We start from the raw sequence: 24,654 nt of genomic DNA, 5'->3' as shown, positions 1-24,654 counted from the left end.
AGGTCCCTATACTCCTCCTCCTGCCCACTCCTGATACAGCCCACGATAGCAGTGTTGTCAGTGAACTTTTGCACGTGGCAGGACTCCGAGTTGTATTGTAAGTCCGATGTATGTTGGCTGAACAGGACCGGAAATGAAGTCCATCACGTCACGAGGATGTTGTGACTCTACAGAGTGGGTTTGCATTCCTATTCTGTCTGTACTTTCTACACATCTCTAAGAAAGGCCAGATCATTTTTACATGAGAACTCTTGGGTTTTCACTTTATTTTTAAATATATTCCTAAATTATTCAGCATTCTAAATCCCTGAATACTCTCAGCCCTCTCATTTGAAGTACTAGATTTTAAAATGTGCTCTTTCTCTGCAGCTGAATAAGATGGAGGTGCCCCCTGCCTGGAGGAAGATCGATGTGATTCGAGAGGCTCGGGCTGCGCAAGTGAACTTCTTCGACAGCATTCGTCACCGGCAAGTTCTTGAGGAGATCTTTTTCCTCAAAAGACTTCAGACCATCCGCGAGTTCTTCAGGCTTTGTGGCTCCTTCGCGCAGACCCTCTCGGGTAAGTAACATATACGACAAGCCAGCTCTGGTAAGGTCTCTAAGTAAGAAAGAAATGAAAACGGGCTTGAAAAAAATCTTATACTGGTAATCTGTTAATATAATGTTTGCCACTAGTGTTAGGAACTGAGTCTGTGGAAATTGTACGTCAGTCTTGTTTGGCAAAGTTCAGTGTAGAATTTGGGGTCTTCCACATGTTTACAGAAAGTCCAGTTGTGTGGACTGGAAGCACTGTATGTTATGGTTCATTTTGCTGCATTAATCTGTTTTAGAATTTTTGTTTTGCCTTAATTTAGGGGGATGCTTTATTCTGGAAAACCGGGGTGTTCCACGTGCTTACTTACTTTGTCTTTCTATCTGCCTCTCTCTATCTCAAATCCATGCAGGGACTTGTTCTTCCATCAGTGACGAGACCAGCTCCCAGAATGGTCCTGTGTCGATGATTCCAGTGAAGGCTTTATTCAGAAACTCTGTGGCTAGTGAAGAACAGATGGCCAGGCCTATTAAGGCCTTCACAGCAGATTTTGTCAGGCAGTTGCTGATGGGTTTGCCCACTCAAGCTCTGGGCTTAGCCCTCTGCAGTGCTCTGAGTGCGTTAGGCATGGACTTAATTGCCCAGGTGGAAGCGAAAGACTTTGGGGCAGAGGGAAAAGTGTCATTAGATGAACTCTGCAAAAAAGCAGTGGAACAAGGTGTGCAGACGGGCCGAATGTCCCAGCTTCTTCTGAACAGGGCCACCGTGCTGGCTAGCTCTTACGACACAGCCTGGAAGAAGCTAGATCTCGTGCGCCGCCTGGAAACCAGTATCGAAGCTTGTCGAGTGAGCCTGCAGAGGGCACAGCTGCACATCACCATGTTCCAGGTGAGGACGGGCACCAAGTACTAGATACTGGTTGTCATTTCCTGTAAGTCTCCATCTCCAGAAATCCTTCACACATTTCAGAAATACTTAATATTTGTAATGTGGTGCACACCTTTTTGTTTAAAGGGAACTGTCTTGACAATTCTTAAAGTGGTAAACCTTTGTTTTTTCCTTTTATCCCATCTCCTCTAAAAACACCATACATTCTGTACTTAGGGCTACCTACTGAATTCAGTCATAATCTTCTTTATTTATCTGGTTTGTACAATGCTATATACTGTATACCCTGCCGTTCGTTCTAATATTCTGTCAATGCCTTTAGCATGGGAAAGGCGCTATATACATAAAATGTATTATTATTATTACCCTTCTAGTTTGCCTCTAAAATAACCCAAATTCTTTGAGGCATGGATTTCCGAAAGGGCAGAAAACATTCTTTAGTGGTCTTGGTTCCTGCTGGCACATTAGTCTCGCTCACTTCTGCATATCTCTTCCCCTCATGCTTGTTAACATCTGCCTTTCCACCTCATCTGAAATGTGCACTAATGGAGTGAGTGCTGAGAACTGAGCAGGCCATTGCTGCAAGCCCGAAAGCGCTGCCGTATTCACAGAGCCATGCTTTGTGACATGATGTATTGTCCGTTTGAAAAACAGGAGACGGGGACCCTAAAGGAAACACGCACAGGCTATGCTTAGGTATGCCATGGCATACTTTTATTATAAGATAGTCACATGGTAGGTGGAGGCCATTGCACAGCCTCTGATGGATCCTTGACTCTTGCGGTTTAAGTCAGATTCTTACCCTGCCATGCCATCTGCATGTCTAAAGACACATTGAGATTCAGCAGACCTGGTGACATTTTTCAGATGTCCAATTCAGGTGATCATATGCCCACTATTGTAGCATCACCATCCTGTTCTTAGCTGGCAGGATTACAGTAGTCTGTCTTCCTCACCATTAATAATACTTTGCATTTATATAGCGCTTTTCTTACTACTCAAAGCGCTCAGCAATTGCAGGTTAAGGACATTGCTCAAGGGCCCAACAGAGCAGTCTCTCTTTTGGCATTTACAGGATTCGAACCGGCAACCTTTCAAATTGCCAGTGCAGATCCCTAGCCTCAGAGCCACCACTCAACACACTGTGTGTGTGTATTTAGAGAACATTTTCTGGAAAGAGTTGTCACTTTTAGTATTTGTGGCCTTTTAGTTGAATTGAATGAGTATAGTCGTAATCATCTGATCTCTCTCTAGTAGATCTACCAATATTTTCTTTATCAACCCCTTCTGTGTAAGCTCTGGAGACCGAAGTGCTTGGAAAAGCCAAGAAGGGCCGCAAATACCAGCAATCAAACCACAATTATCGTCAACTTAGATCACAGGTCTTGCCGAGTGTATGAAAATCCTTTCATTTTCCTAGCCCGCTTGTCCAGGGTGGGCACCCGGAGTCTATCCCAGCACTCACTGATGTGTACCATATGTATAAAATGTACTTCCAATGTTTGTCAAGCATCCGCTAAACCTCTTGACCCTTTCTTTGCACATGATGCCACATGATTGGCTGTTTGTATTAACAAGCAGTGAACTTATCATTAATAATCTACAGTAAAATATATACGCACTAATGGAAGTTAATTGCAGGAAGCGTACCCTCTAATGGCCGAGACATTGATCTGCAAAGTAATTTATACCCAGTGGGTCATTTGGTCCATGTTAGTAAATCACTGTAAACTGGTATACACAGTTGGTGTATTGTAAGTCTGGAAGATAGTGTAACAAAACATTTACTTTTATTTATAAAATAATAATTTACTTTTATTTGTAATAATTTTTTATGGCTACTATTTTTAATCCAAAATAACACGTGTATCATAAAGAACTGTTTAATTTTTTTTCTCCCTCTCCCTGCAACCTAAGAACTTAAATGGTGGAAGTAGTAGTTATAATGATGCCCAGCGTTTTGTTTTGGATGCTTCAGTCAGTTTGGATGTCTCTTTGGCATAAGTCATTGGGATACAGATTTTGCTTATTTTGCATAGTCGATTCACTGTTTATTGAAAACAAGACATTGTTATCCATAGAAAAGCATTTCGGCAGTCGCTGAGCCACAATATCCTGAGGTGGGATTCTTAAAATATGTGAAAAGGATGACCCTAAAAACCTTTGCCACATATTGGCTCAGTAAATGCTCCTGCCATACTTCTTCAAGAAATCACCTGTCTGGCTGTCTCTTCCCCACAGTGGCAGCATGAAGATGTTCTTGGCACTCGGAATCAGCCATTGTCAGTGAGCCCCCCACCACGCTCTGTCATTTTGACCAACCTGAAGAAGAAAATGCAGGCATTAAATCAGGTGGAGGTGTCCATCAGCAGTATGCAGGTGAGGAAGTTTCTTATTTTTACATGCTGGTACCACTTAATAGATAGATAGATAGATACTTTATTGATCCCAATGGGAAATTCACATTCTTCAGCAGCAGCATACTGATACAATAAATAATAATAAATTAAAGAATGATAATACAGGTGAAAAAAACAGACAATAACTATGTATAATGTTAAATATTAACGTTTACCCCCCCTGGTGGAATTAAAGAGTCGCATAGTTTGGGGGAGGAACGATCTCCTCAATCTGTCTGTGGAGCAGGACAGTGACAGCAGTCTGTCGCTGAAGCTGCTCTTCTGTCTGGAGATGACATTATTTAGTGGATGCAGTGGATTCTCCATAATTGATAGGAGCCTGCTGAGCGCCCTTCGCTCTGCCACAGATGTTAAACTGTCCAGCTCCATGCCAACAATAGAGCCTGCCTTCCTCACCAGTTTGTCCAGGCGTGAGGCGTCTTTCCTCTTAATGCTGCCTCCCCAGCACACCACTGCGTAGAAGAGGGCGCTCGCCACAACTGTTTGATAGAACATCTGCAGCATCTTATTGCAGATGTTGAAGGAAGCCAGCCTTCTAAGGAAGTATAACCGGCTTTGTCCTCTCTTGCACAGAGCATCAGTATTGGCAGTGAATGAATTCTGCACTGCGGTTTTTTGTGGTGTTGAATTCCTGTTACTCACTATGATTCCCTTCCCAAAATCCACTCATAAGTGAAAATTTTAGATGTTGACGGTGTAGCTGCTCTGCTGAAATTAGTCCCATTCTGCCAGTGTCACATTACATGACTGCATTTGCTGATCTGATCACGTGAGCATGTCAGATTACATAACTAGGTGTCACTGAGGATGACGAATTAGAAGACTATTATGACTATCCAGCACAGTCTCATGTTTCCAAAGCATTGCAGACTCGCCTTTTTTGGACAGCCAATAACCTGCTAACCTGACCACAGTTTATAGAGTTCCGCTACAATCTCTGCCTTTTTTATTCTTTTTTCCATTCTCTAGTGGTATGTAAAACAGGAGACATCAGACGAGCGTCTCTTCTGTTTGCAAGGTTCAAGACATCCACGTTCCTCATTCCTTGAAGCTGCTTTATATGAATTGTACTTTCAGCTCAACACACATTGTCCGTTGGCTTTCGCAATCACAGACCCTATGACTTAATACAAATTTAAACCCGTTTTGAGTTGCAGGAGTGTGACAGCCCTGGTTGACTGAAATTGCTTTGTCCCTCTTAATCCTGAGACCTTTGATAGTCTTAAACCATGAAGGGATTGTGCAGTGAGAAGACTTTACATATAAGGATAAAATGCAAAAGTGCATTCTGCTTTTATTAAAACAAAATGTCAAGTGGGCTTAAAACTCCCAAGTGCAAAAAGTGTCAATCTCCTTGGTAATTAAAGTCGATAATCTCTCTATTATATAAAAAAAAAAAAAAAATTCCTGGGACAAGACGAGACTTTGTGCCAAGAGATTTAACCAGGCCCGGGGTCGGAAATAAAAGACAAAGAGTAGATGACAAAGTAGAACGTCGTAAAGAATTCAAAACATTGGCATGATACACATGCAGAGCAGTTTGGATATAATGAAAGTACTAAAATTCGAAAGTCTCAAAAAGATGGCATTAGTGCAAACAAATGAAAATTATTAGTCGGTGAAATAACGGAACAGCAAAAAGAGATCGAATATATGGACATAGGTGATATGACCGAAGTATAGATATTGTTCAGATTTAAACTTTAAGTTGGAGACTTGTAGGTCGTCTGATTTGTGTTGCCATCAGGGAGAAGTAGTGTTTCTATCCAATGAAGAGGCGTATCCGCAAGAATTAAAAGATTTGTTGTTTGGAGAAAGTGAAATCCACACACGCGAGCGGCAGAGATGCGAAGTGGTTGGCGCATAGAGCAGGCCGGGTGGTTGGCGAGCGAAGCCCCCTAGTTATTCCTTAATAAAGTCAATGCACACACACAGGTTAAAAGTCATGAATAAATAATTCATGGGAAACTAGATCAGAAACCAGTTTGTCCTGGTTCTCTTTATGTGTCTCTCAGGCTTGTCCACAACGGGTCATCCCAGCAGTGGTCCCTTGCACCCTACTCCTATCCCTTCTGTACGTACAGAGCCGGTCCCTCCGTCATTCTTCACGCTCACCCTGTGCATTTTTGGATTCCTGGGAGACTTGTTCAACAGTCCCAGCACCGACGCCATTGCTCAAAGCGCAGTTCCTTTGCTCCCTCGTTGGGATCTGACCACGCTGCCTCCTCACATCCACACTCACTTGTCGTCCCGCTCTTTCCTCCATTTGCCTTCCAGAGCATCTTTCTCACCTCTCTGTCCCTTCAAAAACTCCTTGTAGCTTACAATTGGGTGTTGGTGCCATGATCAAGGACCCGAGGGCACTAATGAGGCAGATGGATGTCAGCCACATTCACACAATGAGTGCCTGGCTAGTCAGTACCACACAAGCACACCGGACTTGCTCTGCCACTCTTTTATGCTCCGCCCCACCCCAATCTTAATTGCATTGTTTACTCTATAAACTTGTGCCACCCTTGACACGGGGATGTCAGACCACTTGACTTATGGTCAGAGGAGCTTACTATAACTGCTCCAGACTCTCGTAGATGATATAAATTAAGTCCGTGACTGAAAATGGCCTGAGAAATTGTGCAGTGTGACTACGGCCTTAAGTGATGTGCTAATCTCAGAGGTGCTGACAAAATTGTGTCGTTACCAAAGACGGGATATGCATGGAGTGAACCTCTGGGAAGAATCTTCCATGTAGAAGTTGAATACAACTTCTCTGACACTGAAGGAATGACAGGAAGGATTTTGTGAGGAGTCGCATCGTAAAATGGTGGAGAGACGCGGCTTCAGAAAACGGCCCATGAAGCAGAATTAACCATTAATTGTGCTGTGTATCTCTGGTGAACTTGAAAATATGGCAGAAGTTAAGAGAGAGGATTGCTGTGGAGATGTCAAGTCAAATATTATGGTGGGGGGGTGGGGAACTGGCTGAGCTGGTTTTGGTATGTGCAGACAAGTGCACTGGCATAGAGCTGAAGGTGGTGGTGAGGACGATAGCAGGCCGTAGACTCGGATAATTACTTGTAATGAATGATGGATTTTATTTTTAATGGAATAATGACTCTCATTTGCTGCAGGACAAGCTGGCATCACTAGAGGGCAGTATTGAGCAACGTCTGAAATGGGCCGGTGGAGCAAATCCAGCCCTTGCCCCCGTGCTACAGGACTTTGAGGCAACCATCAGTGAGAGGAGAGCCCTGGTCATGAAGGAAAGCCAGCGCGCCAGCCAAGTGACCTTCCTGTGCAGCACCATCTTAAACCTGGAGAGCTTGCGGACACGCACCTCTGAAGCTCATAATTTGGACGGAACCATGTTTGATCTCCTGAAGCGTTGCCAGGCCACCTGCTCCTTCGCTTCTCAGTTCAATACGTCTGTTTCTGCACTGGAGCTGCGTCTTCTTTGCAGGCTGGTGAGTAAACCCCCCCACAGTAAAATAAAGCAATCGCCACTGCCAGTCTCCTGGGTGGTGGTGCTGTAGTATGAGTTATCAATCTAAAATGCTTGGTTGGATTTTGACCACATGGTCATTTGAAGATGTGAGAAATTTTTTTTTTTGTGGCTGTTATACTCCACTGCGGTGGGTTGGCACCCTGCCCAGGATTGGTTCCTGCCTTGTGCCCTGTGTTGGCTGGGATTGGCTCCAGCAGTCCCCCGTGACCCTGTGTTTGGGTTCAGCGGGTTGGAAAATGGATGGATGGATGTTATACTCCATCACGTGAAATGTGTAACGGTGTCTTTGCTGTTTGTTTCAGACTCCTGTGTTGGAGCCGCCAATTGGTAGTCCTGAATGGCTGGCTTCTGCACAAAAAAAGCTAACCCAGGAGATGTCGACCCAGAGATCTTTGCAAGCGGAGCGTGAGCAGCAGCTAGAACACGTTTCAGAAAGGTTACAGGAGCTGGTGGATGCAGTCAAGGGGACCCTTTCCTGCCACAACCGTCTACTGGGTGATGTCAAACACCTGCTAAGGGCCATGACCAAGGTAACATTTTTAACTTGCCCCTATTGTGTCTGTCATCGTTTATGGCATGCCAGTCATTTTTGACCCTGTCATGTTAAAGGGAGCCGTAGCGAGAATGCAAGTCATTTTGTCCGTCGCCCTCTATGCTTTTTCATTTGCAGGATGAGGAGAGCGCCCTGGCAGAAGGAGAAGATGTCCCTTATGAGGGCAGCGTACGCCAGTTCCTGTCGGAGTACAAGGCATGGCAAGATAATGTGCAGATTGTGCTTTTTACCGTGGTGCAGTCCACTGGCCAGCTGCGCAGCCAAGAGCAGGTGGAGCTGCTGCAAGAAATCCCACCGACTCTAAAAGAGCTCAAGTCCCAGAGCCACAGGTGTGTAGGACAATTTACTCTTGGTGAATTTTGTGGCCTCCAGCTCTTAAACAGCATACCCTTCTGTTTCTCCAACCCCCCCAAAGTTTCAATAGAGTCCAGCTGCAGTCGGACAGATTCAGCGACCTGAGACATTCTGAGGCCCCTAAGATGACACCGAGTGTCAGCTGCATCTCTTTTGACTCCGCCCACTTTATGCCCCCACCCCCACTTACGTGTTAGCGGTACACTTTTGTGCTGAATGTACTTTTATAGTAATGGTGGCAAGCTGAACGTGTTTGCAAAAAAATATTTATAATAAATTAAAAAAAACAAAGTTTCACCGGCATAAACAATCGTGCTAATGTAATAAACGTCTCTTCGTACTTGCTGCAAGGTCGCGAGCCATCATCCCCAATGGGTACGCAGACCTGCTTGGCCAACAGAGAAAGTCCTAGCTGGGCAACTCAAATGACTACTTTATACCTCTTTGTGCTTCTGAGTGCGTCATTCCTCTGGAGCATAAACTCCACCACAATTAATGTATCGTTAATATAATTATTCAAATTTTGTACACCAGCAATAATACCGTACTAATGATACAACACAGAGAGGACCACAAGGACCGTACTCTAAAGAGCTCCTAAACATCCGTTGCGTAGTATTGCATATTTTGAGTGTTTACACAAATTACCGCATATACTCACGTACAAGTCAGGTCTTGAAGCCTGAAAAGTCGATCATAAAATCAGACCCAGATTTACACGCCCGTTCAAAAATGCGACAATTTACTAGGGGGCTTTGCCCACGCTGGATTTACTCACCAACCTCCCGGCCTGTGCTGCACACCAGCCACTCTCTGCCACTTACACCAAACAATAAATCTTTTAATTCTCGCAGATAGGCCTCTTCATTGGGAAGAAACATTACTTTTCCCTGATGGCAACACGACTTAGACAATCTACAAGTCTCCGGCTTAAAGTTTAAATCTGAACAATATATTCGATCTCTTTTCACTGTTCCGTTATTTCACCCAAGTAATAATTTCCATTTGTTTGCACTAATGCGATCTTTACTATAATTTAAGATTTTCGAATTTTAGTACTTTCATTATCTCTAACCTGCTCTGCATGTTTATCGCGCCGACGTTTTTGAACCTCTTTACGACGTTCTACTTTGTCATCTACTCTTTGTTTCCGGCCCTGGGCCTGCTTAAATCTCTTAGCACAAAGTCTCGTCTCGCAGGATGTGAAAGTATCTCTCTGAAAAAGTCTAGTCTCATCCCAGGAATATTTTTTTTAATAAACATCTTCTTGCCTCCTTCAATCTCGCACCAGTTTCTCCGACATATCAAATTTTGTTACAGCAGCGTAGATATCAATTTCTTTCGCTACTTCAGTAACTTTAAATTTAAAACCAACTTATTATTTTCTTCTATGATGGAGCGTTCGATCAGATGAGGGATGCTCTTACGATAAAGGTGTATGAGGGTGCGAGATACAAAACAGTGCAAACGTCGCTTTGGAATAGTTTGGGTCTTACCGTGTGGTCACGTAGGCACAATACATAGAAAAAAAAAAAAAAAGGCCGTGTGCTCCGTGGTTCCTCTCTCAGATGGGCGTTAGCATATCATAAACTCTTGGACCAATAGCGTGAATTTTCTGCATTCAACTTATACTACCAACATCATAAAATACCGGAAATTATTTGGTAAAATCAAGACCCGACTTATCTGTGGGAGAACTTAAACGTGGGTATATACGGTATATGATTTATTCAATTCAGTCTATAAGAATATGTATTGTTAATCGTAGCTGAATGCAGCGTATCATTTCTTCTTCTTCTTCTTCCTTAGCATTTCCCATTTTATATTGGGGCCGACCTTCTGATTACCAGTGTTGATCCTCGCCCACAGAGCCACCACTCTGTTGTGTGCAGCATACTGTATAACTAACATATTAAAAAGTGCAGTCTCATGAATGAGACATGGCAAATGCCGATATAAAACGTATACTATAAAATACAAAATGTTAAGATTTGTTTCTAATATTTGACACCAGCTGCTTCAGATGTAGAACTGAGAGACCTCGATAGTTTAGAAGTTTAATAAACGCTGAATACACATTTGAGTGCAGGAACTAAAGGGAACTGAAATCGTCATGAGGGGCATCAGGTTACCAGCTGAAACAGGGGAGGGGCTCCAGAAGGGGGGTGTCAATTTATGGACCTCATAGTGTCTGAAGTGCTCAGATCTGTCCGAGGCCTAAAACTGTCCTGACTGCAGCTGGACACTTCTCAAAAGTTTTACTTCCTGAAACATTTTTGGTAATCATAACAGACCACTTGAAACTGAAACACAAAAGTATTTTCAGATTGACTGTGTCACCTAGGAATTTGGAGAAACGTAAAATTTGAGTACGGCTTATCACTTAATGTTGCTAACACATTGCATTAGTTTGAAATTGTGCGGCGCATTATGAAGCGCAAAACACGACAACGGAGACCCCAGTTGATGAGCAACTGAAGATGTACAACAAGCAAGAATGGGAAAGAATTCCACCTACACAGCTTCAACAATTAGTGTCCTCAGATTCCCAAACGCTTATTGAGTGTTGTTAAAAGGAAAGGTGATATAACACAGTGGTAAACATGACCCTGTCCCAGCTTTTTTGGAACGTGTTGCACGCATCAAATTCAAAATGAGTGAAGATTTGCAAAACAACAATAAAGTTTATCAGTGTGAACATTCAATATCTTGTCTTCGTAGTGTGTTCAATTGAATATTGGTTGAAAAGGATTTGCAAATCACTGTATTTTGTTTTTATTTACGTTTTACACAACCTCCCAACTCCATTGGAATTGGGGTTGTATATGCTTTAAATATAAGAGCAAATCTCTAAAATTTGCAACTGCTGTAAAACGGTACATGGTAGGAAAATTTTAAAGATGTTTGTGATCAGCAGGCCACACTGCATTAAGATACACCCAAATGTGTTCAGGAAGAAAAATCTTCCTTGTTCAGTGTTATTGATATAATCACGCTTTCTAAATTTACATTGAAGGTCCTTGACAAAAGTGTAAGGTGTTTGTGCTTACGTGCGAGTGGAGGACCCGTGCCATCATGCAGCCACTAATACTGCCTGTTTTGCTTTGCAGGATCTATAATGGGCTGGTCGGCTTTGCATCTCCACTTGTTACAGAGAGAGCAGGGGAATGCAGCAGCCCTACATCCTTGGGGTTGCAGACCAGTTTTGCTGCAGGTAAGACCACATGTCAGCCTTCCAGAGGGCATAACACTTGTCGTCTTCCGCAAATCCATGCTCATCACCCCCTCAGTTTATGAGATTAATTCAGAAAGCACTTTACTAATACACATGAAAAAACAGCAGCAGAGCACACGGTTCAGTGGGTGTGTTTAGGCAATCCCGCTGTAGACGGAGATCCCATCAGAGCAGTGAAAATATTGACTACCGTATATACTCGCGTATAAGTCGGGTCTGGAAACCTGAAAAATCAATCATAAAATCAGACCCCGACTCAAAAATATGACACTAAAATTTTTTTTTTTTAACATCTTGCTCCCTCCACACAGGGCGGCGACATATAACTATTACAAATATAAAATCTACTCCACCTATACTGCTAGACATTTTTTATTATAATAAAACAATGACTGGTTTGCTCTTGTTCAATCTCTCCGTTCTTCGTTTTCATTAAGGAATGGCACTTTGTTGATCGATTCTCACGGCACCATCAAGTATCTATTGCATTTGTTGTGTGATAACGCAGATATTCAAATCCCTTGTAACTGAGAATTTGTTTGCCTTTCTGACTGGTCGAAAACTCCATCTTGCTTATTCAAAAAAAAAAAAAAAAAAATGTCGAGTAGCCTTGCTCGAAAGTTAGGGAAGATTAAAGAAAACTCTTAACTGTGTGGCCTATTTATAGGACGACCTTTACTTAGTTGCTGTAATCAAACCTATAAAACCCTAATTTGCCTACCTGTGGAATAAGAAGGTATAATAAAAATTCTGAAAACTATTGTAAAGAATGATAATCTCCTAGAAATGGTAATTTAGGCACAACAATGACAGTAATAAAATGATTAATGTCTATTTTATTTTATGGACCATCCAACAGCCCACTACCCCAATTAGCACAAATTAAAACATACAAGCTTATAAATACGTTTATTGAACAATTATACAATTTCGTTTATTGCGATGTATAATATAATAATTTTTTCTTCTTTGCATATACGCCTTTGCCGTGTGTGCATTTATCCACGTGCGGTTATTTCCCGTGCGCTTATGACTATGCTTTTTCGTGTGCAGATATTTCCTGTTCGCTTTTTCCTGTGCGCTTCTTTCCGGTCATCGCATGTGTGATTCTTGGAGAAACAATCGGCATACTTCAGGACAATTTCACAAATTAAATGCTGATCCTGATTGAAAAAAGCACCATCACACATGATAGCTGTAAAATATACAAAACCTAATTTTGAGGTCAGATCTTTTTTTGTTTTGAGTGTAGTGACCCACATAGAAATTGCAGTCCAGTTTTCATTTTTTTTAATTAACAGTCATGTAGCAGCAGTGTTGTCTCAGTCTCTAAGCTTGATGGCACAGTTGTAGCTCTAAGCTCTTCTTCCAGTCATTCATGTCCTGATAAATCCTTTGATACACATGAAATGTTCTACACTTTCCTTGACTTTTCTCGAGTGTTTGTTTCTGTACATACATAATATTTACAGTTGTGCTTAATTCAGTGCAGCTCTGTGGAGGGCCAAAAGCCTTTTCCAGCAGCATGATGCACAAGGCAGGAATTCACCCTAGTAATGGGGGAGGTTGGGGGGTGTCAGTCCTTCACAGACCACAATCCCACAAGGCCATCTAACCAAACACACAATGGGAAGTGAAAGGAAAACCAGAATATTCTAATCAAAACCTGCACAGACAGACATCCAGCCTTAGGGTTGGGATTCAAATCCAGTAAGAATTTCACTGTCCTCTGTGCACCTGATTGTAATGACCACTGTGTCTCCCTCTGTCTGTCTTTCATGTATGCTTATGTAAGTTCGAGGTAAATTTATAGAATAACTTTTATTTCTGCATCATTGTTCATGGATGGTTAGATCACAGTGCTACACATCAGTATTGGCAGTTGATCAAACTTAAAAACTGCAAATTACAAATATACTGGACAGGCAGAACTGCTTTAGAGATTTATAAAAAGCAGAGTATGATTCAGCTCTTGGAGACCTGCAGTCTCCTGCTGAGTCTGGCACCCCTGGGCATTCCAGACTACACAAAGAATATACGAATGTTTAATTTGTAAGCGTTTTGTTATAAATAACATCACTTTTGTTAAAAACCTGCTGTCCAGGTTACAGCTAGAGAAGTGCAGAACCAGTCTTCGGGCTTGCCATGCCTAAGCACTTTAGGAGACGCGAGTTAACTGCCATTTAAGGCAAAAGAGTTTCTGTTTGTCTTGATGATGATATCCCCCCCTCCTCCCGGTGCACTTGAAGCCCTGGCACGCTAGGCTGACTAGAATGTACTTGGAATGTGTCCTTTTTTTTTTGACATTTCTTTTGTTTGTGTGAGAACTTCTGTAAAAGCAAAATTTCTTCTTCTTCTTTCAGCTGCTCCCGTTAGTGGTTGCCACAGCGTATCATCTTGGTCCATCTCTTCCTGTCCTCCTCATTCTGCTTTGACACAGCCCATCACCTGCATGTCCTCTCTCACCACATCCATAAACCTCCTCTTAGGCCTTCCTCTTCTCCTCTCGCCTGGCAGCTCTATCCTTAGTACCCTTCTCCCAATATACCCCTCATCTCTCCTCTGCTCAGGTCCAAACCAGCGCCATCTCACCTCTTTAGCTTTGTCTCCAAACCGTCCAACCTGAGCTGACCCTCTAATGTCCTCCTTTCTAATCCTCTCCATCCTCGTCACACCCAATGCAAATCTTAGCATCTTTAACTCTGCCACCTCTAGCTCTGTCTCCTGCTTTCTGGTCAGTGCCACTGTCACCAACCCATATAACATAGCTGGTGTCGCTACCGTTCTGTAGACCTTCCCTTTCTACTTCAGAAAAATACTATCATACAGTCCCTTTTATATCTGTTGCCATCTATCGGTTATATAGTGCCTTTCATATCTATTATACAGTGGCTTTCCTATCTATTATACTGTGCCTTTCACATCTATCTGTTATATAGTGCCTTTCACTCTATTATACTGTGCCTTTCCTATCGACCTATTATATAGTGCCTTTCATATCTGTCTATTATATAGTGCCTTTCACTCTGTCTATCTATTATACTGTGCCTTTCCTATCTTATTTGTTGTACAGTGCTGTTCCTACCCATCTATTATATAGTGCCTTTCACATCTATCTGTTATATAGTGCCTTTCACTCTATTATACTGTGCCTTTCCTATCGACCTATTATATAGTGCCTTTCATATCTGTCTATTATATAGTGCCTTTCACTCTGTCTGTCTATTATACTGTGCCTTTCCTATCTTATTTGTTGTACAGTGCTGTTCCTACCCATCTATTATATAGTGCCTTTCACATCTATCAGTTATAGTGCCTTTTACTCTGTCTGTTATATACAGTGATCCCCCGCCTATTGCGGAAGTTACGTTCCAGACCCACCCGCGATTGTTGAAAATCCGCGATATAGAAAGACCACATTTTTTTTTTTTTTTAATAATTTAAACCTTAAAATACCCCTCCCACACGCTCTAAACACATGTAAACTTATTAAAACACATTTTGGATACACATATGATACACAGATGTCGGGGCTAAAGATATGAGTAACATAATCATCATCATTAGTTTTTACCTTCTCCTGTACAGTCAAGGTCTTCCACTGGTGCTTAGGCTCACTGCTACCAGAAGGCTTACAAGATGCAGGACGCTTGGGAGCCATCGTAGGGCTTAAATCAAAATGAAAACTTCACAAAAGTGTACTCAGAAAAGTCGGACCACAAGTAAGGTACGCGATTCGTCGGGGACCCACACTCGCTGTTCTTGCGAGATTACACCACGTTAGCAGTAGCTAATCAGAGCCCAAGAGAATAAAATCTGCTCTGATTGGTTGAGTCTCCTCTTTCAGCCAATAACGGGCTTTGTAAGAAATCATCTGGGTGCTGTAACGTGAAACTCTTTGTCTGCTGAAAACCGTATGCTTTGTTAAGAATTGGCTGCAAAGTACACTACAGGTAGGATGTACGTATTGAATTTGTCCGTGATATAGCTGAACCACGATAGAGCAGGGGATTACTGTAGTGCCTTTCACATCTCTCTCTCTCATTGCCTCACTTTGTTAATTTTCTTCATGCTCTTTTTTCTTTCTCCTGTTCAGCGGTGCGCTGCAATGCACAAAAGACCCAGACGGACAACATGTCTCAGAACTCCCGCAAGCTGCTCCCACGTAATGTGGGGACCTCGGCAGACACTCCTCCGAGCACCCTGGCTCTTACCAGCAAAGGACTGGCCCCTAGCCCTAAGAGGGCAGTGCGGGACCCCAAAACGGGTAGAGGTATGTAATTTTACGTCTATTCTTTGAACATCTGTCTACGGTGTGGCCAGCCTCAGTCAATGGTTTCCCAGTAGTACAAGGCTGTAGATTAAATTGTGGAATAACGGCAGAATGACAGTAGTTTTGCCATATTCCGCAGAGGTGTTGCTCTGAAAGGGTCAAAATATCAGAGGGCATGCTGTTCTGCAAGTCTGTTGAGACGTTCTTTCTTGCGTCCATTGTTCCTTTATTACTTGTTCTTTGTGTGAAGCTAGTTTGGAGTTGTTTCTCATATACCCTTGCACGCTGTGCACCTTTACAAATATGGCACGTTTGAAGTCAAATGCTAACTCCAAGGCATCAGCAGTCTATTCTCGTCTAATTTTACATATCACACTAGTAAGTGGACATTAAACCAACCCTCCAGACTCCTGTCCCGTCTCCACAAGACAGGTGGTTGTAGAAAGTCTTCAGACCCCTTCACTTTCTGCACACTTTATTATGTTTTACATTCATTTTAATTGGATAAGTTGCCATTTTGCCCCTCAGTCTACACTCGGTAACCCATAATGATAACATGCAAACATTTTCAGAATGGTTTGCAAGTTTATTAAAAATCAAAACCTGAAATCTCTCCTTCATAGAAGTAGTCCGACACTTCATTCAGTGCTTTTGTAGAAGCCCCTTTGGCAGCAATTCCAGCTTCAGTTCATCTTGGTAAGTCTCTCTAAGCTTTGCACATCTGGATTTGTGCAGTTGATCCCATTCTTCGTGGCAGATCTTCTCAAGCTCCGCTAGATTGGGTGGGATGTGTTTGTGAACGGACACCTACAGGGGGTTTCCACACTAGTTCTCTAGGGTTCAAGTCTGCGATTTAGCTGGGACACTCGAGACTTGTCCCAAACCCACTTCAGCATTGTCTTGGCCGTATGCTCTTTTTTGCCCAGTTGCTCAGTTTGACATAATGGCCAACTCTAGGATGAGTCCTGGTAGTTCCAGTCTTCCATTTCATAATTATTGAGGCCACTGTGCTTCTGGGAAACTCAAAAAGTTTTAGAAACAATGCCACACCCTTGCCTTGATCTATTCCTCACCTAGGAGGTCTACAGAGAGTTCCTTGGACTTCACGGCTTGATTCTTGTCCCGGTATAGTGTGTGAATTGTGGCACCTTCTATGATCAGGTCCGCATGTGCTTTTCTAAATGATGTCCAATTAGTTCAGATTAGCACAGGTGGACTTCATGCAGGTTCTAGACGCATCTTCACACACAGGTTTTAATGGCTGCTTAATGGGCTTCAAACATAGTCCACACTTGGCACAGATTAAAAAATTCATCTTTTTTTTTTTTTTGTTTTGGCCACATGTTTTCAATGATCGAGAAGTGTGTAAACATGAAAACACCGGGTGTGGAATAGCAATGTGAATGGTGAAAATGCTGCTTTATAGTTGTCACGTGATCAGGCACTGCCTTCAGCTGTGTCCCCTGTGAACTCCTCTTCAGCGTAGGGATTGTCCTTTCCTAATCTCTGCATCATCCAGTGGGTACTGCACCTTGAAACGAAGCGCTCAAATATTTCAATGTATTTATCTTGGCACGACTCCCAGCCTATATTTTTCAAGGCCTTGACACTCTTATTTACTTTTTAGTTATCTTTAAAAGCACTCTTACTTCATTGTCAGTCCGCACAAAGAAGTTTTTGTTTCTTTCTTGTCTTTTCCACTTCAGAATTGCTCCATAAACAGGTAGCACTTGTCTGATAATCCCTGCCTATGCCCAGTAAGAATGATTTACACATTTTTGCCATTTCAGAGTGGATACACTCATAGAAAAGACCAGAAAATGCTGGTTTAATTGGAAGACGTTTCAAACGAGAACTGCATCTTCAGATGTATTTGTGTTAATGTGGACCAAACCTCGGGTCACAAAGAATGAATCCCAGAAAGAAGTACACAGGAAATATCCGCACAGTCATATAAGCGCACGTAGAAGAATACGCATATGGTAAAGTGCACACGCAGAAAAAAGCACACAGCGGCAACACTGGTAGACACTTTTTATTATAATAAAACAATGACTGGTTTGCTCTTGTACAATGTCTCCATTCTTCGTTTTCATTAAGGAATGGCACTTTGATGATCAATTCTCACGGCACCTCCAAGTATCTATTGCATTTGTTGTGTGAAAACGCAGATATTCAAATCCCTTGTAACCGAGAAGTGGCTTGCCTTTCTGACTAGTCGAAAACTCCATCTTGCTTATTCAAAAAAAAAAAAAAAAAAAATGTCGAGTTGCCTTGCTCAAAAGTTTAAAGAGAACTCTTAACTGTGTGGCCTATTTATAGGACGACCTTTACTTACTTGCCGTAATCAAAACTATAAAACTTTAATTTGCCTACCTGTGATATAAGAAGGTATAATATAAATTCTGAAAACTATTGTAAAGAATAATAATTTCCTAGAAATGGTAATTTAGGCACAACAATGACAGTAATAAAAGGATTAATGACTATTTTATTTTATGGACCATCCAACAGCCCACTACCCCAATTAGCACAAATTAAAACTTTCAAGTTTATAAATACGTTTAGTGAACAATTATACAATTTCGTTTATTGCCATGTATAATATAAAATTTTTTTCTTCTTTGCATATACGCCTTTGCCGTGTTGTGCATTTTTCCATGTGCGCATTTATCCACGTGCAGTTTTTCCCGTGTGCAATTATATCCCATGCGCTCATATGACTGTCTGCGGTGGGTTGGCACCCTGCCCAGGATTGGTTCCCTGCCTTGTGCCCTGTGTTGGCTGGGATTGGCTCCAGCAGACCCCCGTGACCCTGTGTTCGGATTCAGCGGGTTGGAAAATGGATGGATGGATTATATGACTGTGCGGATATTTTCCTGTGCGCTTCTTTCCGGTCACCACAAAGAATATATGCAAAGGAAATAAAAAACATAAGGATATAATGTTGTCTTTCCTTGTTTGAGTCCACTTAACTCTTAAACGCCACTAAGTGTGCTGTTTTGCACTGGAGAGATTGGTTTAATAAAAAAAAAATAATTAAAAGTACTGCAAACAAAACTCAAGAATTTGGGTTGGCACAAAGTCTCCCCATTATTTTCTCTTTATTAATTATATCAGGGTTTCTTAAACTTTTTACTTTCTTGTATACAAAGTATAGGGAAAGTATTAGAATCGTCTAAAAAATTTGATTTTGAGATGTTGATGAATGTTTTTAGAATTGCATCTGTGTGTGTTATCGTTAAAACGATAACCTGAGTACGCTTTCACTTTGGTCAACCACATTTTGCATACAAGAATTAGGTACAAAATGTAGATTTCTATTAGCTTTTGAGCTACTTCCGTTAACTGAAACTGCTAGATTTTTATTCATGCAGCTGCAGAGTCTGATTTACTGATGAACTTTACTTTTCTAATAATTGTTCAATATGTTGTTAATTTGATTTGATTTGTTGTTGATTGTTCTTTGATAGAAACTTTATTAATCCCAGTTCACATGTACATAATATAAAAATAGAATCCTCGTCTTGCGATTTACTCCTCAAATATCCATCCCCATATCTGAGTATATGAGAAAGTTGAAGGGAGACCACTCCCAATTTTGTTTCGTTCCCCACTTCTTGCGACCCAATCTTGCCCTTCTCAGTGTCTTCAAGACCACATTCCATGAAGATCTTCAGTTGCCCTCTTGGAGATCAATGCCAGTCGTCATAGTTCACCCTCCCCCTTGGAGAATTACTGCTGATCGCCATAGTGGAGCAATAGAGATTGCTTGATCAGCCCACAGCGACACTCTTCACAAACCATACACAAATAAATCTCCATTAAGTACAAAAGTGACTTGTGATGCTACGCAAACCGTGACCCACAGTTTAAGAAACTCTGACTTGTGTAACGGTTTCCATTGCTTTCCTTGGTTATTGTCAACAACGATTCTTGTACAGCCTAAAATCACACAAGGAGAGCCACAATGTGCTTTATTTAACAGGTCCTGTTTTTTTGACAACCCCCTAACCGTAACTCCCTAAGAAGATGGAAAAAAAAAAAAAAAACTCCCAAAAATAGCCTTGTAGGGAGGAAAAAAAAATGAAAGAAATCTTGGGAAAGGCAATTCAGAGTGAGACCCCCTTCCCAGGTAGGTTGGGCATCAATAAAATGGAGTAAATACGACACACAAAACAAAATACAACTCATCCTCTTCACAGGACTAGATGGCCAATCTGTCATTGCCACATCAGGAAAATGAGACACGAGTTCAAAAGTAAAAGTACAAATTACAAACCAAAATGCAAGAATAGATGATACCACTCACTAAATCCAGAACTACTGGAGTATCCAATGTCCTGCCGTGCTACTGTTGTGGCAGAAACACTGCTGCTCAAAGATGGCACATGAGAGTTTCAGGAAAGGTAGCAAAATCCAATTTATTGTGTGATGCACACACGGACCCAAATCAAAATAAACAAGCAATTAGCAAATTCAGCAAGTTTTCATTTATTACAATTCTTATTACTTATTAAAAGTACTCTCCTCCTTCTGGCTTCTCCCATCATTACCTAATGTCCATCACCTGACCGAATCTGCCATCATTACTTCATACCCTGTGCAGGTGTGCAGAACTTCTTTATCATTTGATTCCCACAAGTAAGTCAGAATCGGGCAGACCCACCCATACATTAGATGTTGGGCTAGAGGTTGGGGCAGCTGCGCCCCTAAAACAATAACGCTGTTTCGTATAAGCTGCATTTTCCTTGACTTGACTGGCAAGCAGACAGGGAGGCAGAGGCCCAGCCGCTGCAAATGGAATCTGTTTTTTTTGTCTCGTGGCCAAAGCCTCAATGGCTGCATTTCTTAAAACAGTGGCCTGTTGAGCCCTCTAAAAAGTACACAACGTCCTTGACTGAAGTTTTTAAGTTTTTTGCAGCTGCAAAGAGAAAAATTATAAAATAGCGAGGGCTTTTTGTGGTTTAACCCTTACTATGCTAATGTGCATCCGAATATATAATTCTTGTTCTCATACGTGCTTTATGATTGTCTTTAAATATGCAAATCGTCAGCTTTAAGAATACATTTATATATGAGGTGAGACACAAAAATAACTGGGCTTGGGGCTTTCCTGGAAAACTGTCTGGAGGTCGGCCGGACGTTAATCATAGAACTGTTATCCCCTCCTACATGTGTGCCCTCTCAAACCGCCGACTGACTGGGTATATCCTGTGAAGGGCACACACGACAATGTCAGGTGAAAAAATCGAACAGCAAGACGAGACAACGCTCCTGCGCACAATGCTTCTTCCGTAAAGCAGTTTTTGACTGACAAACATTCCTGTCCTCCCTCGATCAACCTCCCTATTCACCCGATTTAGCTCCCCGTGATTTTTACTTGTTCCCAAAATTCAAAAGTGACCTGAATGGATGAAGTGAAGTTTCAATCAATGGAAGATATGTATGGAGCGGTGAAGAGAAGGGGAGTATAGAGAAGGTGACAAGGTTTAGAATGCTGTAATTCAGTAATAAAAAATATATATATATAATTTTTTTTTTTTTAACCAGTCCGGTTATTTTTGTGTCTCACCTCGTATTTATTCAAATCACCAATGTTAAGAATATGTTTTTAATATATTTTTCTATACCACCGGTCTCTAAATAATTCCTACAATGTCAAAAGTCTGAATTGCTGAAATGCTCCATTTTTTTTGTTTTTTTCCTCCTCCAAGGTACACCCCATGTCTTGATTTGTGTGCTTACTGAACATTTTATATATTTTTTTTCCTCTCCACAGCTGTCCAGGAAAGGAACTCTTATGCAGTGAGTGTGTGGAAACGAGTGAAAGCGAAGCTGGAGGGGAGAGATGTGGATCCTAACAGACGGATGAGTGTGGCTGAGCAGGTAGGTGACGGGGACTCCTTAATCTAGTAAGTTACTTTCCTTTAATATCTGGTTATGCAAGACAAACTAGGGAATCCATTCCCGGACATTTTTCATTCCCGCATTCACGGGAATGAAACTGCTATAATTCCCGGGAAAACGGGAACGGTCAAACTCGCATATATAGCATGTAAAATTTGATCAAGAAATAACAAGAGTTGTAGTTGTCTCGATGCATGCTTAGTAATCCAGGTAAGGATATCCTAGAAATTTGATTCTGTTCATCTGGACAAAGTTTTTAAGTGGGAGAAATATTTCGAGACTTATCCAAGTCTCTTCCTCAGTCTCAATTGACTGCAGGTTTCCCCAACCTTATAAACAGTACCTTTGCTTAATCACAGAGACTAGCACCATTGACAAAGGGCCAGTTGATCAGTGATATGCAGATTGTCCACTGATTAGTAGACGTGTGAACCATTCATAGACGGTTGAGGAATGGCTGCAATCACAGCATTGTAAGATGGCGACAGATGTACCCTTAGGCCCCCTCCTCTGTTCAGAGCTGTTTATAAGGTTAGGGAAACCTGCAGTCAATTGAGACTGAGGAAGAGACTTGGATAAGTCTCGAAATATTTCTCCCACTTAAAAACTTTGTCCAGATGAACAGAATCAAATTTCTAGGAAGAGTTGTAGTTGAAAATACACCGGTGTTGTAGTTTGTTGCTCATTAATTCATTCAACAACAGACCAGCAGCAGTCAGTCTCCCGGCCCAGCAGAATTCTGAACATTTTGTAATCTATTGATATGTTTAGTCGGGAGGCCATAAAACAAAGCATTGCAATTGTCCAGACGGGTAGTGAGGAAACCATGAATTGCAGTGAGTGCCACTGATGTGAACGCCAGCCTACTCTGTGTAACCGTAGGGCGTGCCACCAACCTTTGGCACTTTGATCACAATATCGCCTGCCCTCTGTCTGTCCTATAAGGTGTTACCGTATTACAAACTGGATTCCTTCTGGGTACAGGGGGTCCTCGGGTTACGACACAGTTCCGTTCCTACAACAGTGATGTAAGCCAAATTTTGGTGTAAGTCGAAACACACCCTAACCTAACACATTTGCAAAATCAGAATCTAGAACATAAAAACACAACTAAGCCAAAGGAAAAGGACATAAAAATTCCGTACTGTACACTGTACTGTAGTAATAGAAAAAATGAGTGTAAAAAAAATCCTTTATTCCTTCTTACGTCTTAATTTTTTTTTTTTTTTTTAAACGTCGTAACTCAAGGACTCCCTGTATTCCATTTCACTTGTGTGTTTGTGGTTCCTAAATAACATCCGGGTCCCCAAAGATTCCCCCCCCCCCCCCCCCCCTTAGCTGTTTTATCCCTCAGCCCCCTTTTCCTTGCTGCTGTTTGATTGATTTGGTTGTATATCATGTCTGTTGTCTTTTTCTTAAACCCCTCCGTGTTTGTGTTTCTTTCTTTGTTTCAAGGTGGATTTTGGTCATTAAGGAGGCTACCAATCTGGATAACTTGGCTCAGCTGTATGAAGGCTGGACAGCATGGGTGTGAATGGAAACTGACAGATCTCTCTGGTCCAGCGAGGGCAGAAAATCCAGCAGAATCCACTCAGTCTGAGGCACACGAGCCACAGAAGCAGCAGAGAGCGCAGCGTGGAGGGGGCAAGCGATCCTCCTCCTTTGGGGGGAAAGGGGTGACACCCACACTGGATCCCATAAGCACGGCTGCACCCGGCGATCCGGCTAACACAACGACTGGATCTGCACCCCACTCCTTAAAGGGGCGTGGGAGTGTGCTAAGGTGGGGGGTAAACACAGGCTCCAGCCTGAACAACACCCCCTACAAATAAATAAAAAAAAAAAAAAAAAAAAAAAAAGGAAATAAAAATCAAGTCTCCTCTGAACTCCAAGAATGGGCCGAAGGGTTCAGTTGCAGAGATTTTGCAGAAACGGGGGATTTCACACGAGCCCTCTCTTGTTTTACCCTCCCACTCTTTTGAGTCGCAGAAAAAAATGGGGGTCTCGGCATCCATCGGGAACCTTGCACGCTTCCTAGAAACGGCACCGGGGGAACAGTGTAAAGGGACGGAAACCAAACGCAAGAGAAGGACGCCTTCTTTTGGAGTCTCTGGCCTTGGCGGGAAGTGAAAAGGTTGGGCAGAAAATTTGGAGACTGCGGGACTCAACTATATGGGGGTGTTGGGGAGGAAGAAAGGGGGGGGGGGGGTTTGAGCTTTGGCAGGTGACAACTGCGCAGAGATATTGCGGCGCAGCCCACAAACTGGCATTGGTGTGGTGCGTTCATCTTTAACCTTTTTTTGTTTTTTTCTCATGATTTTAATTTTTTCCGCCTTCAATTTTCTCAAAAGGGAGTTAGACGTTCTGTTCTTTTTTTTTTTTTTTTTTTAAATATATATATATAGAGTATAAGAACCAAAAACGATTTTTTTTGCAACAGTAAGTGGTTAGAAATAAAATGTTTTGGTGATGACGCTCTTCTTTTGGATGTCTGACTTGCTAGCATTAAGCTCCTCTGAAATACAAGTGGCAGACGGGAAGGATGAAAAAGAGAATAATGAGCGGCAGTGGCGGTTCGGGTCGACTTCCGCCATTCATCCTGTCTTGCTCTTTTTCTCCCAGCCAAGAGCAAAAATTCAATCTCATTTTGTTTAATTAACTTTGGGGGGGGTGGGGGGCTATTAAATATAATGGCATGCTCACCGGTGTTGGCACAGTATGTGATACAGGAGGCTTATGTTCTATTCTTCCACATCCATACCAGTTCCTTTGTTGCACGTGGGAGCGTCTTTTATGTCAAGCTTGATACGAAATGCTCTCGGGTTTGGGGTGCTGCTGTCCCCCCCCATCTCATCTCTTTATTTCCCTGCTTGGTGGATGGTGGCCATGTTTTGAGTTTGTGTTTGGGTAGTGAGGCCAGCTACAAGCTTTTTGGTCTTGAGGGGACTGGCAAGACCTGAGATGGTTGAGCCTGTGTGTCGCCAACC

General features: G+C 42.1%; 1 protein-coding gene across 1 annotated transcript in view; it reads left to right on the top strand.

Moving 5' to 3' along the window:
- The window catches only part of smg1 (SMG1 nonsense mediated mRNA decay associated PI3K related kinase), a 167,618-nt gene extending 143,574 nt beyond the window's left edge, over positions 1–24,044 (top strand). Inside the window, 10 exon segments of the mRNA XM_051933950.1 lie at positions 370–559; positions 945–1,420; positions 3,662–3,799; positions 6,969–7,301; positions 7,645–7,872; positions 8,013–8,224; positions 11,360–11,463; positions 15,581–15,757; positions 21,540–21,672; positions 23,123–24,044. Of these exon segments, the coding sequence (XP_051789910.1) occupies positions 370–559; positions 945–1,420; positions 3,662–3,799; positions 6,969–7,301; positions 7,645–7,872; positions 8,013–8,224; positions 11,360–11,463; positions 15,581–15,757; positions 21,540–21,672; positions 23,123–23,201 (2,070 nt within the window). The 3' untranslated portion in view covers positions 23,202–24,044.
- Positions 24,045–24,654: the final 610 nt, after the last annotated feature.

Source organism: Erpetoichthys calabaricus, chromosome 11 (genome assembly GCF_900747795.2).
Source record: "Erpetoichthys calabaricus chromosome 11, fErpCal1.3, whole genome shotgun sequence".
Lineage (NCBI taxonomy): Eukaryota > Metazoa > Chordata > Cladistia > Polypteriformes > Polypteridae > Erpetoichthys > Erpetoichthys calabaricus.
Note: the sequence above shows the minus strand (reverse complement) of the source record. Positions and strands in the feature narration are given on the sequence as shown.